Genomic DNA, 13152 nt, shown 5'->3' with positions numbered 1-13152 from the left:
ATCATCAACCTTAACAAAAGCACCAACGAAGCGCGTGACGAAGTGCCAACTGATCGGAAAGATAGCGAAAAGAGGTAAAGCTCCTGTAAGGAAGAGTGTTATTCACATGAAAAGAGCAAGGCAGTACGTGAATTCTTCTTAGACGCATATTTCGGAAAAGGTGAACCGGCTCAATCAGCACACACACGGCGCTCTTCCTGCCAGCACGGGCGGGAGTGATCGAGCACGGCGTGGGGGCCCCACAGTTGGTGTAATAAGGCTTCGCGTCCTTACACGCTGCCTTTAGGTGGGAATCCCCGCAACGACAGCGCCTCCGCTTGCGATTGCAGCTAACTGTGGCATGGTCAAGCCTGCCACATCTGCCGCAATGCAGCAGTCGCGGTCGGCACACCCACAGCGGCCGTCGGACCTTGTGCAGCACAATTTCCGCAGGGGGGATGGACGCCGAAAAGCGCAGGTACAGTGCAGTCCACGTCAAACAGCTCGCTGCACCGGAACGGGCGTCTCAAGGTTGGAGGCGACTGCCTCAGCCGTTATCACCATGTTGTCGTCCACGATGACCCCGTGCTGCTCCACAACGGCTCTCGGGGGCTTACCTGTATGCCACATGTGGTGGTGATGGCCAGAAGAGCCCCAATAGCTTCCTCAGTGCCCGCGTCCGGCTCCATGAAAATACGGTGCATATTCACACGCGCGTCCAACACGCCAGGCCACGCCGTCAACTTCCCAGCGATTTCTTGGCGCACTAGCTTCGCGAATGTTGCCCGCGGTTCTTCGGGTACCGCGAAGCCCTCGGGAACAGCCAAGAACTGTCCCGAGGGCTGTGGGATGTGTGGGACGCTTTTTCTCCTCGTTGCTTAGCCTTCGTGCCGCTCTGTCATGCTTATACAGCAACACAGTACCCCCTGCCAGCCGTCCTTGGCAGAGTTACTAGATATATACCACTTGAAAAACTTCCCGTAGGCCCCATGTATCAAAAGCTGCTCTTCGGTTGCCTACATCACTACCCCCCCCCCCTCCGCTGGGGCAAGGAAGGACAAGTCGACTCACCTGTCTGCCGACAGAAAGTTGTAGTAGTATTAAAATGCTTGCGGCTGCTGCGCTAAGTCATAAAAAGAAGAATAGGTACATTCTGCGTAATAATGTCTTGTAATTAAAAAAGCAAGAATTATTTTACAAAAATTTATGACTAATCGGCATACTTTATCGGCATTCAGTTTCTGTCCCCTAGGGGCGCGCTAGTACACTTGCCCCTCTGCTTCAAGGGAGCAGGGGGGCACGCGCGGGAAGGATTCTTAAGCGGAGTTTCTTAACTGGTATTTATTGAAGAAGTCTGGTCCTGGGCGGTTTAAATGCTGCTTCCGCCGCTGGGATTTTTTCCTAGGGTATCAATTCGTCTTTCACAAATGACTAACTAAAATCACAACTATCACTCTTTTAACCCACCACGTACCACAGCTCCGCGGCGCATCTGATCCGGCCACTTCCCTACGCAACAACTCCTAAGAACTCGCGCTCATTTCTACTAACCCTATTACCTAAAAGAGTACATGTACTGTCTCTAAAACAGGGTCACTCTAAAATGGAATAATAAAGTTCAAACACTTATCCGTTTTCGTCGTCGATGCCTCCCGCGCTACCTGTACGTCGGCACACCTCGACAGCTCAACAGATGATGATGATGATGGTTAGAGGCTCTCCTTTTGTATCGTGACATCGGTTGTCACCAACCGACTTGCCTGTGTTAATCTACTTATTTTTCCGACCCTTCCCTAACCTAATGGGTTAGCCCCCCTTCCCTCCCCCCCCCCCCGGTATAAAACTCCCATCGCTTCACCCCCTTCCTGCCCTTGCCCACCTGTTTACCACTGCCGCATGCTGTTCTAAATTCTGATTCGGTATATTACTCTTCCTACGTCCCACTCTTTTTCAATTTTCTTCCACAGCCACTCCAGCCGTCCCTTCGTCACTTCTATGGCCCTGAAGTTGAGGCTACCCCTCACTCCAAGTCCCAAAGTCTCCGTTAACGTCGCTTCCCCATCGTCCGGCCGCGCCCTTATATCTGTGCAGTCTATGACAATATGCTCTATGGTTTCCCCATCCCAGCCGCACAATACACAAGATTCGTCCTGTGCCTTTAGTGAGCCGTGTATGCCCGTGTTCTCAGACACCCCGGCCGCGCTTCGACAAGCAGTGCACTGGCTCGGGAATTCCCATAGAAAACTTCCTTCCTGATTTCTAGTTTCTCTGTTCTAAAAGTCTCCAGGGCTTTTTTCATTTGTCTTCTCTGTACCAAATTCGCCGTCTCTGCTGCTTTTACCTGCTTTTTAACTGTTGTGTATACCCCACCTTCCCCTATCAAGTTTCCGTACCGCTTGGTCAGCTGTGTGGTCCTCTGTCTCCCCCTCGTGACCATGCTCTTCATATACAGGTACCTAAACACTTTCGCGGCCCATTTTTCCTCCGCCATGTGGCATAGCCTCTCCTCAAATTTCACCTTGCTCTGCGCCTCCTTTGCCTCAAAGGACGACCAGGCCATATCCCCCTGTACCGCTTCATTCGTAGTTTTGCTCTGGGCCCCTAGAGCCAGCCTGCCTACCTCCCACTGATTTACATCCGGGCCCCCTTGGCTCTCTCACCTCATGCATATTGTCACGTCACAAAACCGAGTCCAGATGGAAAGCAGCTTTAATTATTGAACAGCGGCGGTCAGAACAGCTAGCAGCCGAAGGCCAGGAGAGAAAAGAAGAAGAACGTAGAGCAACCACGCCGAGCCCCTCGTTCATAAAGCCGTGCAGCCGCTTCGTGGCGGCAGCAGCTTGCTAAAAGCGTGCGCACCCCAATACCATGTCATCGTGGCAATACCCCCTCTCTTTTTCAAATCATCGTCTGGATGCTTAACACGTGTAGATAGAATGTAAAAAAAAAACACACAGCAAAAAAGCACGAAGCAACAGGCAAACATTTCGCGGCCACCGTCAAGGTGAGTGATACGGCTTCATCCAGGAAACATGAACCATTTCAGGGAGTGTCCAGCTGCGCGTTCACCCCAGTGTTCCTTCGGGAAGAACTTCGTAGTTCACTGCGCTTACTTGGTGTATCACTTTGTAGGGCCCAAAGTAGCGGCGTAAAAGTTTTTCCGATCGTCCTCGGAGTCACACAGAGCTCCACACCCAGACTTGGTCACCGGGTTGTAAAGTTACTATTTGGTGCGGTAAGTTGTAGCGGCGGGCATTAATCGTTTGTTGGTGATGGATGCGTTGTTGCGCAAGTTGTCGGGCGGCTTCGGCGCGGCGAGCGTATTCTGTGGGGTCTGGAGTAACCTCGTGGATTTCATGCGGAAGCAGCATCACCTCCAACATAGTCGTCACTTCCCGGCCGTGGACCAACCGGAAAGGAGTGAAGTTTGTCGTTTCTTGAACTGCCGTATCGTATACAAAGGTCACGTACAGCAGTATGTCATCCCACTTCTTGTGGTCAACATCAACGTACGTCGAAATCATGTCGGTGATGGTCTTGTTCAGCGTTTCGGTCAGCCCGTTTGTCTCGGGGTGATATGCAGTGAATTTGCGATGGTCGGTATGACACAGTTTCATTACCTCTTCAGCAAGTGCTGCGGTGAACGCTGTTCCTCTATCGGTTATGATGGCTGATTGGACGCCGTTACGGACCACAATGTTATGGACGAAATTCGGGCAATTTCCGGCGACGTTCCTTTGGGCAATGCTTTGGTTTCGCAATAACGTGTAATATAATCAGTAGTGACGACAACCCACCGATTCCCAGCTGATGACGTAGGGAATGGCCCTAGTAAATCCATGCCGACCGGCTTAAACGGCCTGCTTGGTGGATCAACAGGCTGAAGGAACCCAGCTGGCTTAGTGGGCGGTGTCTTTCGCCGTGGACAGTCACGGCATGTTTTGACGTAGCGCTTGACTGTCGGAGCCAGCTTTAGTCAGTAGTACTTCTGGCGAAGCTTTGCGAGTGTGCGGGTGAAACCCAGATGCCCGGACGAAGGGTCGTCGTGAGAGGCGTGTAGGATGTCGTCACGTAGCGCAGCTGGCACAACAAGAAGGTGGGTGGCTCCTGTAGAGTCAAATTCTTTTTTGTAAAGGACTCCGTTGTGCATAAAAAATGATGACAAAGAGCTCTGGAAGAGCCGTGGAGGACGCGAGCTGTGACCTTCGAGGTACTCAATGAGCGGCAGAAGTTCTGGGTCCCTCTTCTGTTCTTCGGCGAGGACTGATGATCCCAACGCTCCGAGAAAGGGTGTATCGTCTTCCTGGTCAGCAGTAACTCGCCCCAGGGGAGCTCGTGATAGGCAATCAGCGTCGGTGTGGCGTCGTCCGGACTTATATACGACCGTCACGTCAAACTCTTGGTGCCGCAGGCTTCATCGTGCGAGACGTCCTGGCGGATCCCTTAGGTTGGCAAGCCAACACGGACAGTGGTGGTCGCTGACCACTCAAAACGCCGTGCCGTATAGGTACGGGCGGAATTGGGTGACTGCCCATATCACGGCGAAGCACTCTTTTTCGGTCGTGGAATAGTTTGCCTAAGCGCGTGATAACGTGCGGCTTGCGTAAGCAATGACGCCCTCAGCACCATCCTGCCCCTGTACTCGGACTGCACTGAGACCGACCTTGCTCGCATTGGTGTGAAGTTCGGTGTCGGCTTCTTCGTCAAACTGTCCTAAAATAGGGGTACTTTGCACGCGTGCCTTCATCACATCGAAAGCATTGGTTTGCTTAGGGCTCCAAACAAATGACAGACGAGTGAGGGGCTCGGCTATCTTGAAGAAATTAGCCACGAAGCGCCGGTAGTAAGCGCAGAGGCCCAAAAACCCGGTGCACGGCGCGCTTGTCAGCGAGCGTCGGGAATGCGCTGACCGCCGCCGTCTTGTCAGGATCGGGGCTGACACCCTCAGGACTAACCACGTGGCCAAGGAATTTGAGCTGTTCAAATGCCAAGTGACATTTCTCCGGTTTGAACGACAGTCTTGCTGAATGGATGGCGTTCAACACGTCATGCAGGCGATCGAGATGTTCCTCGAAGGTCCGGGAAAAAATGACAACGTCATCCAGGTAAACTAGGCAGGGCTGCCATTTCAGGTCCGACAGTACACTGTCCATCATTCTCTGGAAGGTCGCAGGCGCAGTGCAGAGACCGAATGGTAGCACCTCGAACACGTGTAATCCATCTTGGGTGATAAAGGCAGTCTTTTCGCGGTCGCGCTCATACACTTCGATCTGCCAATACCCGCTGCGTAAGTCGATCAAGGAGAAGTACCTGGCACGGCGTGGTCGGTCTAAGCAGTCGTCAATCCGAGGCAGAGGGTAAACGTCTTTTTTCGTAATTTTGTTCGACCTCCTGTAGTCCACGCAAAATCGAAGAGTGCCGTCTTTTTTTGCCACCACAACCACGGGTGACACCCATGGACTTGTCGATGGTTGTATAACGTCGTCTCGCAACATTTAGTTGACCTGGCGACGTATTGCATCTCGCTCTTTTGGGGAGACCCTGTACGGATGTTGACTAACAGGTCTTTCCCCTTCCTCTGTCACAATGAAGTGCTTAGCGACTACTGTCGTTCGGACCTTCGACGAAGGAGCAAAACAGTCAGCAAAAGAAGCGATGATGCTGTGGAGTCGGTGCTTTTGGCCTGCCGATAGGTCCGGGTTAACCTCAACAATAATGCCTAATTTGGAGGCGGCATGGGGGGTTGCCGTTGTCGATGTGTGCTGATGAACATTTTTCTCCATCGCAAAGAACGAAGGTTGTCCGGTACAGTGATAGACTTCGTCCAGGTGGGCTACGGTAGTCTTTTTCACAAGGTGTTGGTGTGCGTTGCCGAAGTTGGTTATAAGAATTTCGGTCCGATGGCCGCGGAGCTCCACAAGTCCTCGACGTACGCAAACTTGCCGGTCTAGTAAGAGGGACACGTTGCCTTCAGCGATCCCGCAGGTGGCGTCGCTTTCACATTCTACTGTGACGAATAGGCTAGCTCGGGGCGGTACTCTTACGTACTCGTCGCAAATGCGTAACGCCACCTGGGGTTGTTCCCCCTCGTTTCGGACAGCTCCCTGTGTCGAGGAGGAGGAATCAACTTTTAGTGAGCCCAAGAAATCGGTGGTGCGCGCTGGCACCAGACGGGGTGGTTCCCTAGTTACGGGACCCATATGTTCCCAGCAGCTCCTGGCCCCTGTCTGTCAGTGCGAGCTGAGTCGGCAGGGCGGGGCTGGTCAACAAGGTCTCCCATCGCTCAAGGGGTTGGGGATTGGGGGTGTTGTGGGGAAGGGAAGGAGGGGGGCTCTTGAGTTCTGTACACTCTGTCAAGATGTGTGGCAGGGTGCCCCTCTCTCTTTTGCAAAACGGACAGAGCGTATCGTGTTCCGCAGGGTACATGAGGTTCATCAGTACGGGATGCGCAAGCGATCCCGCCTGCGCTCGACGCAGGATCGTCTGTTGCTGCCTAGTCAGTTTGGGGTGCGGTTCCGGCAGTCGCGCCTCTCCTCTCGGTACATCCGGGTAATGTCCCGAAAGCTGGTAACCGGGTGCGGTAGCTCTTCCGGCTCGTTCTCGGCCCGGATTGACATTTCTCGGGCATGGTAGTCGGCGATGGTGTTGCCTGCTACCCGCGAGTGAGCCGGGACCCACACGAGCTCTATGGCTCTTCCCGGTGGCTTGCACTTGGACAGAATGGCTCGGGCCGCGGAAGAGATTACCCCCCTGCGGAAGCTTCCGTACGCTGTCATTGAGTCGGTGACCACGGTGTGCACGCATGGCTGTGCGAGTGCCAGGGCCACGGCCACTTCCTCGGCAACTGCGGGGTCTGTTGTCTTCAGGGACGCGCTGACGATCAGCCGGTCTCTGGACGTAACTACCACCGCTGCACGGTCGCTGTGTTTTCGGAGCGAGGCGTCCGCGTAGAGGACCCTGGGGTTCTCTTCCAGCTTCCGGGCCATTGCTTTTGCCCGCGCGGTGCGCCTCTCGTCGTCCTTGCCTGGCGTCATGTTCCGGGGAAGGGGTTTGGTCAGAATGCTCATCTTCCAGTCTTCCGGAAGGGCTGCCTTGATGGGTACTGGCTTGATCTGCCAATCTATCTTGCGTAGGACGGCTCGTCCGTGCTCCGTGTGACTGAGCCGGATTCTCTGATTCGAAAGGTGGGCTTCGATGAGCTCCTCCACCGTGTTGTGGACGCCCATGTCTAGCAGTCTTTGCGTCGACGAGTATATGGGAATGCCGAGTGCTTGCTTCGTTGCCTTGCGAAGCATCGTGTTTAGGGTGTCCCTATTCGCCTTCGTCAGCTGGAGATACGGGGCGGAGTAGGTAACCCGTGACACGACGAAAGCGCGTACCAGGCGCATGGCATCGTCCTCTTTCAGGCCTCGGTTTCGGTTAGATACCCTCCGAACCATACTGAGTATCTGTTCGGATGTAGTCTTGATCTTTTTGACGGCGGCGTGTGCCTTCCCGTCGCTCTGAAGTAGTAGGCCGAGAATCCGAATCTGCTGAGTTGGCTTGATGGCCGTTCCGTCGATGGTGATGGTCACGTTCGGCAGCGGCTGCTTCTGAGGTTTCCCCGGTTGGATCATGAGCAGATCAGATTTCTGGGGAGCGCAGCTCAGTCCGCACGACTTGGCGTACTCGTGCACGGTCGTTGTCGCCCACTGCAAGGCTTCCTCCACCCAGGCATCGGACCCGGCTCGGGCCGTCCACACCGTAATGTCGTCGGCGTAGAACGCGTGGTCCACGCCTTCGATTTGCTTGAGTAGATCGGGCAGGGGCAGGAGGGCCAGATTGAAGAGCAGGGGCGACAAGACCGACCCCTGAGGGGTGCCCCTATCGCCGAGCTCGACAGGGTCCGACTTCTCGTCCCCTATACTGATCGTCGCCGTTCGGTTTGACAGAAAATCTTTTATGTAGCCGAATGTCTTGCGGCCGCACCTGGTCTTGTTCAGATTCTGCAACACGCTTGCGTGGGACACGTTGTCAAACGCTCCTTTCAGGTCGAGGGCGAGTATCCCGCGCGGCGCGTGCCTCGTTGCCTGCTTGACGACCAGCTCGTGGAGTTGGACCATCACGTCTTGGGTGCTGAGATGATGTCTGAAGCCGTACATCGTCTCCGGCATCTGATCTGTTTCTTCGAGGTGCTTCTGCAGCCGGCGAAGAACCATGCGCTCCATAACTTTCCCCGCGCAGGACGTGAGGGAGATGGGCCGCATGTTGTCTATCGTGAGGGCTTTGCCGGGCTTTGGAATGAAGTGGACCTCGGCTTCCTTCCATTCCTCCGGCAACCGCGAGCTGTCCCAGGTTTCGTTGATGTGCTCTAGGAGGCCGCGGGCCGCTGCACCGCTCATGTTACCGAGCAGTTTGTAAGTTATGGCGTCCCTGCCGGGGGCACTTCTCTTATTGCTTTCGTCTATCGCTGTCCAAAATTCCGTCATGGTAAACGGCCTGTCCAGCTCGTCGTTGTCGGGTCCTTCGTACGTCTCGGGCACCGGGTACTGGCCCTTCTCTTCGTTTAGGTACCTCGCTTTCAGGTCTTCCAGGAGCCTGGAGCCGTCTCCCTTGTACGTGTTCAATACTTTGGTGAGGTTGCGATTGGTCGCAGTTTTGGTACTCAGCGGGTCGATTAAATGCCTCAAGAGACACCACGTCTTCCGCGCCGAGAGCTTGCCCTGCAGGCCGTCGCAAGTCTTCAGCCAATTTTCCCTGCATAGCTTGGCCGCGTGCTCGGCGATCTGTTTGTTCAAGACCGCAATGCGTTTGGCCAGCTTTCTGTTATGCCTCTGACGCTTCCACCGCCGCGTTAACGAGTGCCGAGCCGCCCACATGTGGGTAAGTCTGGCGTCCACGTACGGTACCTGCGCCGTCGTTGCGATTTCCTGGGTGAATTTCTGGAGGACCTGCTTCTGGTCCCTCGCCCATTCGGTGTAGGTTTGTTTTCTTTCGGCTTGTGCCGGCTCTTCCTCGGCCGCCGCGTCTTGTTCTTGGGTATACTTCCTCATCTTGTCCCAATCCGTGATCCGCGCCGTCCCCAGCACAGCCCGATATCGGGAGCCTCGGATCGTGATGCGGATCACACTGTGGTCAGACCCCAGGTCCGCTTCTTCGCTCCTCCAGGTGACGTCTAGCGTGCCCGATAACCACGACAGGTCTGGCGTAGTGTCCCTCGCGGCACTGTTGCCTCTTCTGGTGGGTACGTCCGGCTCGTTCAGGAGGGCCATCTTGTGATCCTCCATTGCCTTGGCCAACGATTTTCCTCTCTTGGACTGGAACTTATAGCCCCACGTTGTGTGAGGGGCGTTAAAGTCGCCGAGGATCAGGAGTGGCCTCGTCCCCGCCAACCCTTTCGCCTGGCTCACGATGCGGTCAAACTCGTACTGCCGTTTTTACGGCCGGCAGTACGCGCTCATGACGAATAGATTGCCCGAGTTGCCAATTTCTCTTGCATGAATTTCGACCAGCGTGTGCTCGCACCCGCCCTGCGCCGTGACGTGTTGTGTTGCCGCCACGTTGCTGCGGACGAGCACCGCCGTTCCGTTCTCCGTGGGGTCTGTGTAAGTGACGTACCCCGGGAGTCGTGGTTTCCCGTTTGTTTCCTGTAGCGCTATTACATCTGGCTTGTTTTCTTGCCCGTCAATGTGTAAAAGTAGTTCCGCTTCTTTGTTGCGAATTCCGCGGCAGTTCCATTGGTAAATTACGGTGGTGTCTTCCCCGGTCTTCTTCCTGTGCTTCTTACTTGGCCTCTGCGTCATCCTACTCGGATGTCTCGAGTCGACCGCGCCTTTTCGCGATCGCATCTTTGATTTTCTCGGCCCGTTCCTTTTTCAGGGACGCAAAACGGTTTGTGGCCACTTTTATTCCTTCGGCCCGCTCCTTTTTCAGGGACGCGAAACGGTTCCTCACCGACTTTGTGGCTACTTTTAGCGCTAGGCGCTCGTGCTTTACCGAGAGCGTGTGAAGCTGACTCTCGACAGCTCCGAGTCGGGCGTCCATTTTGCCTAGCCTTTCGTTAATTTGGGTTATTGCGGACAAAATGGCCGTAAGCTCTCCTCCTCGTGGGATCTGTGTCGTTGCCGTGGTCGCGGTCTCTGCGGCCGCCGCTTCCTCTCCGCTCGCGGGACCCTCTTCGGCGTCCATCGCCTCTTGATTGCTGGATGCACGTTGCGTGGACCCAGCCGGTCCCGCCGTCCGCCCTAGGGGGGGCGAGGGGGGATCCCTCCGCGCCACCTTGCGCAAGCCTCCGGCGTTGTTTGTCGCCGTGGTGTTGTTTTGGGGTCTTGCATTTACCGAGCTGCCGTTACTCGCCAGCGTTTCAATCTTGCTCATAAGCGCCCGTATTTGGGCATTCTGCTCCTGGATCTGAGCGTTTTGGCGCTCTATGATCCTCTTAAGCTCTGCCACTTCGCTACTGTCCTTTTGCAGACTCGATTGTGAGTTAAGGTGTTGGGAGGCGGGGAGGGGTGGGAATGCGGTGTCGCTGGTTCGAGCGACGAGAGACCTGTTGGTCCAGCCCACCTTTTTCTCGGCGATCCCTCGACGTCCGGTTGACTCGTTCCGGGACTTCGAACTAGCCCGGTAGCTCGAACTGTTCCGTTGTCTCGAACTGGCCCGGGACCCCGAGGCGGCCCTGGATTTCGAACGGGACGTGGTCGGGGATCCGGATCTCCCGCTCGAGCAGGGGTTCACCGTCTCCCAGCGGCGGTTGCCGCCGCCGTTGCCACCCCTGGATCGTGACTTCGATCGGGAGCGACTCTGGCGGTCGTTTTCGCCGCTACTGTTGTTGCTGCTGCGGACCGGCGAGAACGTCACGAGTAGCTCGCGAAGGTTAATAATCGCGCCGTACGCATGAAGGAACTCTAATCCCTATATTAGCTGCTTGGAACATTCCCGCAGCACTAGGAAGCAGCCAGGGAAATATACGCTACGTATCTGAATCCTCGCTGTACATACACCGATCGGCGTTACCAGATGACCACCAGCCGCATGGATCTGTGGACCGTGCCATGGTGTTGTTACTTTCTTCAGTTTGGTGGCTAGCTCGCTACTAATCACGAAACAAAATGACACCACCTTCCCGCGAGGGAACCCTGAGTTGATGCGAAGCATCTCGGAGGTTCCTAAGCGTTCACGAGATTGGGTATCCAAATAACAGAAAATGACAATATTGTTGGCGTCCATTCAACTAATCGGACGGCGCAGCGTGACTCAACCGAAGCAGCAACTGAGGGAGCAGCGCGCGGACCAGGTTTATTACATAGAGCAGATGCAGTGGAGAGGATATGAGAGAGGACACGCGCATGCACACTTATCGCGCAGCTGCGGTGATGATAGCGCGCGCGCTATCGCACAGCTGCCGTGGAGAGGGGTAGAAGAGGAGAAGCGCGCGTACTATCGCAGAGCTGGTGGGGAGGGGGGGAGAGGTGCGGACGGACGACGGACGACGGACGGACAACGGACGACAGAGCCGAGAGCAAGAGATGCTTTGCATCTAAAATCAGCGCCAGTATCCACCACAGCCGTCACGTGATGACTATCGACCATACCCGCAATATCGGCCGACTCTATTTTACTGTCGTAATGGCGCGTCGACGGAGCTGGTAGGGTCAAGTCGTCGGTGGGGATCGCTGAGGTCGAGTCGGGTTTAGAACAGGTTCCGGTGAAGTCGTCGGTATGGATCGTTGATGTCGAGTCGGGTTGTCAGCGGATTCATGGAGTACGTGGACGATGTTGACCATTCTGAGCGGCGGTGGTCCCACCTCCGGAGGACGCCGTCTTTAGTTTCCCCGGTTAGGACCGGGGGTCGTCGTCCCCCCCCCCCCCCCCTGGTCGTCTCCGATGAGAATGGACGTCTAGGGGACGTAAAGCTTCGGGGCGAGGGCGACCGAGACTCACGGCGTTGCGCGGACGGCGAAGGGCGCAGGTGGGCGGCCAGGTACTCTTTGATGTCGTGGGGATGTTCACCGTTGCGCGGTCGTGGAGCATTTGATGAAAACCCCCATAGGCTCATCTTGCGATATGAGCAATGGCGAAGAACATATCAGGCTTCTCCGCAGTGATAACATAGGGGCCTGTTGTCCGCCGTGCGCCAAATGGTAGCCTTCCTCGAGTAATGGCCGGGTTGAGTTCGCGGAGCACCATCGGAATACCACTGAAATAGTGGTCTAGGCTGAGGTTGTATTTGCCGGACCGTGGGGGCAGTTGGGCGTGGAATGTCAGTGTACGCTATGACGGGGGGGGTGCTGCTTCACAATGCGGAGCAGGGGTGCTCTGCGATGAAGTAGAGGTTTGCATCGCCTGCCGAATCTCGTCGCGGACAACGTCGGAAATGGAGTCGACGTTTGGCTGGTGACCGGCGACGTGGAGCTTCTGCAGCTCCTCCCGCACGATGATTCTGATGATCTTTCGGAGATCTGCTGTGTCGCATTTACCCGTGGACAGCGAATGGCAGTTCGAAGTTACCGCGTCAGTTTGCCGAACGTACTGGCGAAAGCGTTGCTCCAGTGCGTGCTCCATCGTGGTCGCTTCCCGGGCGAAGTTAGCTACGGTGGCAGGAGGATCACGCACAAGCCCCGCAAACAGGTGTTCCTTTACGCCACGCATTAAATGGCGCACCTTCCTTTCTTCGGGCATGTTAGGATCGGCTCGCCTGGATTGCCGACACATGTCCTCAACGAACATGGAAACCGACCCATTTGGTTTCTGCACTGTCACCTGGACAGCGAGCTCAGCCTTCTCTTTCCGCTCGCTGTCACCGTAGGTGGCGAGCAGCTTCCGCGGAAATTCTGGCCACGTTTCCATAGAAGCTTCATTTTTTCGAACCATGTCCTGGCGTTCTCTTCGAAAGCGTAATACGCATGCTTGAGCTTTCGCACCTCGCCCCACTCGTTGAACGCCGCCACACGTTCAAAGCTGTCCTCAAACGTCTTAACGTGAAATGGTCTCGAAGTGCGTCGGGTATGGAGCACCACTGGCGGGGTTTGCATACTTGTCTGGCTCGCCGTTGAAATTATCATGAACCCGCTCGGCGCGGCCCTGGTTGGATTGGCAAGGCGATCGAACTCAGGCTGAAGACCACGGAGACACCGGCTGGTCTTGTGGACGGGTGTTGTGTCCACCAAGGCCGAACCAGTAGCGAAGCAATCG

General features: G+C 55.6%; 1 protein-coding gene across 1 annotated transcript; it reads right to left on the bottom strand.

Annotated features, from left to right (window-relative positions):
- Window positions 1-5131: 5131 nt before the first annotated feature.
- On the bottom strand, window positions 5132-12807 carry LOC144148061 (uncharacterized). Its single transcript, XM_077679659.1, has 4 exons — window positions 12698-12807; window positions 10525-10795; window positions 7948-9386; window positions 5132-5138 (listed from the first exon to the last, which is right to left on the bottom strand). The coding sequence occupies exons 1-4, from the start codon at window positions 12805-12807 to the stop codon at window positions 5132-5134; spliced, it is 1827 nt and encodes a 608-aa protein (XP_077535785.1).
- Between the last annotated feature and the right edge of the window lie 345 nt (window positions 12808-13152).

Source organism: Haemaphysalis longicornis, unplaced genomic scaffold (genome assembly GCF_048455015.1).
Source record: "Haemaphysalis longicornis isolate Haplotype H1 unplaced genomic scaffold, Haemaphysalis longicornis Haplotype H1 scaffold_75, whole genome shotgun sequence".
Lineage (NCBI taxonomy): Eukaryota > Metazoa > Arthropoda > Arachnida > Ixodida > Ixodidae > Haemaphysalis > Haemaphysalis longicornis.
This window is presented reverse-complemented; position numbering and strand designations above follow the sequence as displayed.